The sequence below is a fragment of the Schistocerca piceifrons genome, chromosome 1 (assembly GCF_021461385.2).
Source record: "Schistocerca piceifrons isolate TAMUIC-IGC-003096 chromosome 1, iqSchPice1.1, whole genome shotgun sequence".
In the NCBI taxonomy this organism is placed as follows: domain Eukaryota; kingdom Metazoa; phylum Arthropoda; class Insecta; order Orthoptera; family Acrididae; genus Schistocerca; species Schistocerca piceifrons.
The window spans coordinates 1,442,550-1,449,093 of record NC_060138.1 but is presented as its reverse complement, the minus strand read 5'-3'; the positions used below and the strand labels follow the sequence as shown (position 1 = coordinate 1,449,093).

At 38.9% G+C, this 6,544-nt stretch overlaps 1 protein-coding gene across 1 annotated transcript; it reads left to right on the top strand.

The window, feature by feature from the left end:
- Window positions 1-1,157: 1,157 nt before the first annotated feature.
- LOC124794980 (piggyBac transposable element-derived protein 4-like) lies at window positions 1,158-3,441 on the top strand. The gene is made up of 4 exons (XM_047258720.1): window positions 1,158-1,243; window positions 1,509-3,139; window positions 3,237-3,300; window positions 3,387-3,441. The coding sequence occupies exons 1-4, from the start codon at window positions 1,158-1,160 to the stop codon at window positions 3,439-3,441; spliced, it is 1,836 nt and encodes a 611-aa protein (XP_047114676.1).
- Window positions 3,442-6,544: the final 3,103 nt, after the last annotated feature.

The window sequence follows — 6,544 nt, the reverse complement described above, 5'->3', positions numbered from 1 at the left end:
ACAATTACTGTGACTCTAGTTATAGATTCCGATGCTTCACTCCAGGTTTACTGTATCCCTTGGACCTTCTTATTGACGATCAAACACAGAAATTGCATCGGAATTAAATACAAAAGGCACAATGCCGACTTAAGTACAAGTAGACTGACTCTTCTTACTGTCTACATTTTGAACCATTCCAGTGACACTAGTTATAGATTCCGATGCTTCACTTCAGGGTTACTGTATCCCTCTGACATTCTTATTGACGGTGAAGCACAGAAATTGCATCGGAATTAAATACGAAAGGCACAATGCCCAATTAAGTACAAGAAGACTGACTCTTCTTTATGACTATGCTTTTCAATCATTCCTGTGACACTAGTTATAGATTCCGATGCTTCACTTCAGGTTTACTGTATCCCTCTGACCTTCTTATTGACGATGAACACAGAAATTGCATCGGAATTAAATACAAAAGGCACAATGCCGACTTAAGTACATGAAGACCGACACTTCTTATTGACAATGATTTGAACCATTCCTGTGACACTAGTTATAGATTCCGATGCTTCACTACAGGTTTACTGTATCCCTTGGACATTTTTATTGACGATGAAACACAAAATTGCATCGGAATTAAATGCAAACGGCACATTGCCGACTTAAGGACAAGAAGACTGACTCTTCTTATTGACTATGTTTTGAACCATTCCTGTGACACTAGTTATAGTTTCCGATGCTTCACTTCCGGTTTACTGCATCCCTCTGACCTTCTTATTGACGATGAAACACAGAAATTGCATAGGGATTAAATACAGAAGGCACAATGCCGACTTAAGGACAAGAAGACTGACTCTTCTTACTGACTATGTTTTGAACAATTCCTGTGACACTAGTTATGGATTCCGATGCTTCACCTCAGGTTTACTGTATCCCTCTGGCCTTCATATTGACGGTGAAGCACAGAAATTGCATCGGTATTAAACACGAAAGGCACAATGCTCAATTAAGTACAAGAAGACTGACTCTTCTTTCTGAGTATGTTTTAACTCTTTGGAGCACGGTGGTATACATAGTATACCACCTTTTGAAAATTTTCTTGGCTCTTTGCACAGTGGTTTAACTGCACGACCACCACTCTAATATGCTCACCTAGTTCTCTACTTATCAGACAGATGGCACTCACTGCCTATAAGGAATCAGTTCCCGCCAAGAATTGCATAGATTACAACTGTGAAAGCTGCGTGCTGAGTTGTGCATGGTTTTTGCGTGTGAATAGTGGTTTATAACGAATTTCTTGTTGCGCCTGTGTTTTTTCCATATCTTGGACGTCACAGCTACGGTATGAACCCATGTATACATTCATATGCACAATCTTCCGTTATTTATATACAATTTATTTTGGTGGTATATTATTTGTACCACCGTGCATGTAGCAGTATTCTATTGCATTTCGTTTCCTAGTATAAAATTCGAAATCCTCCGCTACAAAGTTTAGTTTTTAATTGTGTTGTGACTTATTTTAGCTCTTTCTCCATTTTGTTTTGCTTACGTATTCTTTACTTGGATTCAGGCTGTTGTTTGAAAATGAAAATGTCAAGAAGAGGCTTACGAGATGAAGAAATCGAACGATTATTGTGTGAAATTCCATCAGACGAGGATTCCACTGTTGACACCACAGATGACGAATCTGATTATGAAGCAAGCATTGTTGCGGAGGCTATTGTGTCGTCTGAAGGCGAAGTTTCAGAGAGCGAGGAAGAAAGTGAGTCCACTCCGCCAAAACGCGCTGCTGACACAGCGCCAACTTGGGGACAACAATTCAATGCTACCTCAGGAATGCAGTTCGACAGTGAATCAGGACCAAGTGCTTTTATTAGGGACATTGATGATCCAGAACCTATCGATATATTCGAAAAAATATTTCCAAAAGAGCTAGTTCAGCTAATCGTTTTCCAAACAAATTTATATGCGACGCAATCTGGCAAGTCTTTCACTCCAACAACTGACAATGAAATACGAACTTTCCTGGGAATCAACATTTTGATGGGTATAAAGCGTATGCCAGCATACAGAGACTACTGGTCTAGTGCCCCAGAACTTCATGATCGTTATATTGCATCTCTGATGGCAGTAAATCGGTTTGGATGGTTACTGAGGAACATTCATCTGAATGATAACACATTGCATCCAGAAAAAGGACACCCAGGTTATGACAAACTGTACAAGCTGCGACCAGTGATCAAGATACTATCTGAATCTTTTTCCAAGTGTTACCAACCCAGCAAACACCTAGCAATTGATGAGTCAATGATCAAATTCAAAGGCCGCAACAGTATGAAACAATACATGAGAGATAAACCCATAAAGCGTGGTTACAAAGTGTGGATGCTGTGTGACAAGACCTCTTACAACTTGAAATTTGATATTTACACCGGAAAAGTAGGTGACACAGTGCAAACAGGCCTTGGGGAGCATGTAGTGCTGAGTTTGTCCTCTGAACTCGTAAATAAAGGCCATTATCTTTATTTCGACAACTATTTCAATAGCTATAACTTGTTGGCTGGTTTACAGCAGAGAAACATATATGCCTGTGGGACAGTTCAACCAACAAGGAAACATTTACCCAAATTAAAAACAGACAAAGAATTAAGCAGAGGTGAATTTGACTGGAGGGTCAGCAACTGTGGCATCCTCTACTTGAAGTGGAAAGATAAGAGAGCTGTTCATCTCCTTTCAAATTTTCACAGTCCTGAAGTTACTACAGTGACTCGCCGTGAAAGAGATGGTTCACGCATAGAGCTACCTTGTCCTCAAGCAGTGATGGATTACAATGCACACATGAACAATGTCGACAAGTTCGACCAACTGAAAAAATCATATGAAATAAGCCGGAGAAGTAAAAAGTGGTGGCACCGAATATTCTTTCACCTGCTTGATGTCAGTATCGTCAACAGCTATATAATTTGGAAGGAACTAGGCGATAGAGAAAAAATGACTGCCAAAGTCTTCAGGATGAGTATCCTGCAAAGCTTAGTAACCCAGAAAACACCATTGAGGCCATCTAGACTTCATGAGAGTCAAGTCCACGTAAAGAAAAACAAGCCATATGTTTCCTCACGCCAGCGTCTCGACAATTCATCCCACCAGCCAGAGCGTACTACCGCCAGACGTTGTGCGAAATGCAGTACAAAAAAGAAGCAAGTGCGCACTTTCTGGATGTGCGCTGAATGCAAAGTGCCTTTGTGCCTTAGCAAAACAAAAAGGTGCTTTCAAGATTTTCACAAAAAGGAATAAGAAACATATTTTATTTGTAAGGTTTGTAATTTGATTTTGTATTGTAAATGACCAATTGCCAGAAATAAAATTATTTTACATTAATTATACTAATTATTACTGCTTAGAGTAGAATTTAAAGGTGAGTTACAAGCACAAACCAAGATATCTCAAAAACTTTAGGTACGGCCCTAAGTGGCATGGTGGTATATTATATATACCACCATCTAAAACCAAAATCAATACAATAAAAAATTTTAATTCATGTTTTCCTTTATTAGCAACCCCACCAGACATAGAAAATGCATGTTTTATTAAAAAATTAATTAAACATAAAATCTGTGCATCAAAGAGTTAAACATTCCTGTGACACTAGTTATAGATTCCGATGCTTCACTTCAGGTTTACTGTATCCCTCTGACCTTCTTATTTACGATGAAACACAGAAATTGCATTGGTATTAACTAGAAAATGCACAATGCCGACTTAAGTACAAGAAGGCTGACTCTTCTTACTGTTTATGTTTTGAACCAATCCTGTGACACTAGTTGTAGATTCCGATGCTTCACTTCAGGTTTACTGTATCCCTTGGACGATCTTATTGACGATGAAACACAAAATTGCATCGAAATTAAATGCAAAAAGCACAATGCCGACTTAAGGACAAGAAGACTGACTCTTCTTACTGACTATGCTTTGAACAATTCCTGTGACACTAGTTATAGATTCCGATGCTTCACTTCCGGTTTACTGTATCCCTCTGACCATTTTATTGACGATGAAACACAGAAATTGCATCGGGATTAAATACAAAAGGCACAATGCCGACTTAAGTACATGAAGCGTGACTCTTCTTACTGTCTATGTTTCAACCATTCCTGTGACACTAGTTATAGATTCCGATGCTTCACTTCAGGCTTACTGTATCCCTCTGACCTTCTTCTTCACGGTGAAACACAGAAATTGCATCGGAATTCAATACGAGAGCCCCAATGCCGACTTAAGTACAAGAAGACTGACTCTTCTTACTGTCTATGTTTTGAACCAATCCTGTGACACTAGTTGTACATTCAGATGCTTCACTTCAGGTTTACTGTATCTGTTGGACCTTCTTATTCACGATGAGACACAGAAATTGCATCGGAATTAAATACAAAAGGCACAATGCCGACTTAAGTATAAGAAGACTGACTCTTCTACCGTCTATGTTTGGAACCATTTCTGTGACACTAGTTATTGAGTCCGATGCTTCACTTCAGGTTTACTGTATCCCTTGGGCCTTCGTATTGACGATGAATCACAGAAATTGCATCGGAATTAAATACAAAAGGCACAATGCCGACTTAAGTACAAGAAGACTGAATCTTCTTACTGTCTATAATTTGAACCATTCCTGTGACACTAGTTATAGATTCCGATGCTTCACTTCAGGTTTACTGTATCCCTTGGACATTCTTATTGACGATGAAACACAGCAATTGCATCGGAATTAAATACAAAAGGCAAAATGCCGACTTAAGTACACGAAGACTGACTCTTTTTACTGTCTATGCTTTGAACCATTCCTGTGACACTAGTTATAGATTCCGATGCTTCACTCCAGGTATACTGTATCCCTTGGAACGTCTTATTGACGATGAAACACAGAAATTGCATAGGAATTAAATACAAAAGGCACAATGCCGACTTAAGGACAAGAAGACCGACTCTTCTTACTGACTTTGTTTTGAACCATTCCGGTGACGGTAGTTATAGATTCCGAAGCTTCACTACCGGTTTATTGTATCACTCTGACCTTCTTATTGACGATGAAACACAGAAATTGCATTGGAATTAAATGCAAAAGGCACAATGTCGACTTAAGTACAAGAAGTCTGTTTCTTCTTACCGTCTATGTTTTGAACCATTCCAGTGACACTAGTTATAGATTCCGATGCTTCACTCCAGGTTTACTGTATCCCTTGGACCTTCTTATTGACGATGAAACGCAGAAATTGCATCGGTATTAAATAGAAAAGGCACAATGCCAACTTAAGTACAAGAAGACTGACTCTTCTTACTGACTATGTTTTGAAACATTCCTGTGAAACTAGTTATAGATTCCGATGCTTCACTTCAGGTTTACTGTATACCTTGGACCTTCTTATTGACGATGAAACACAGAAATTGCATCGTTATTAAATACAAAAGGCACAATGCCGACTTACGTACAAGAAGACTGGTTCTTCCTACTGTCTATGTTTTGAACCATTCCTGTGACACTAGTTTTGGATTCCGATGCTTCACTTCAGGTATACTGCATCCCTCTGACCTTCTTATTGACGATGAAACACAGAAATTGCATCGGAATTAAATATAAAAGGCACAATGCCGACTTAAGTACAAGAATACTGACTCTTCCTACTGTCTATGTTTTGAACCATTGCTGTGACACTAGTTATAGATTGCGATGCTTCATTTCAGGTTTACTGTATCCCTCTGACCTTATTGCCGATGAAACACAGGAATTGTATCGGAATTAAATACATAAGGCACAATGCCGACTTAAGTACAAGAAGACTGACTCTTCTTACTGTCTATGATTTGAACGATTCCTGTGGCACTAGTTATAGATTCCGATCCTTCACTTCCGGTTAACTGTATCCCTCTGACTTTCTTATTGACGATGAAACACAGAAATTGCATCGGAATTAAATACAAAAGGCACAATGCTGACTTAAGTACAAGAAGACTGACTCTTCTTACTGTCGATATTTGAACCATTCATGTGACACTAGTTATAGATTCCGATGCTTCACTTCAGGTTTACTGTTTCCCTCTGACCTTCTTATTGACGGTGAAGCACAGAAATTGCATCGGAATTTAATACGAAAGGCACAAAGCCGAATTAAGTACAAGAAGACTGACTCTTCTTACTGACTATGTTTTGAACCAATCCTGTGACACTAGTTATCGATTCCGATGCTTCACTTCAGGTTTACTGTATAGCTCTGACCTTCTTATTGACGATGAAACACAGAAATTGCATCGGAATTAAATAGAAAAGGCACAATGCCGACTTAAGTACAAGGAGACTGACTCTTCTTACTGTCTATGATTTGAACCAATCCTGTGACACTAGTTGTAGATTCCGATGCTTCACTTCAGGTTTACTGTATCCCTTGGACCTTCTTATTGACGATGAGAAACAGAAATTGCGTCGGAATTAAATACAAAATGCACAATGCCGACTTAAGTATATGAAGACCGAATCTTCTTATTGACAATGATTTGAACCATTCCTGTG

Excerpts from the sequence above, each read along its gene's own strand:
- LOC124794980 (XM_047258720.1), top strand. The coding sequence starts at position 1,158 with ATGGCACTCACTGCCTATAAGGAATCAGTTCCCGCCAAGAATTGCATA. Across the intron at positions 1,244-1,508 it reads TGCGTGCTGAGTTGTGCATG|CTCTTTCTCCATTTTGTTTT; the intron begins GTTTTTGCGTGT and ends GACTTATTTTAG. Across the intron at positions 3,301-3,386 it reads AAACATATTTTATTTGTAAG|AGTAGAATTTAAAGGTGAGT; the intron begins GTTTGTAATTTG and ends ATTACTGCTTAG.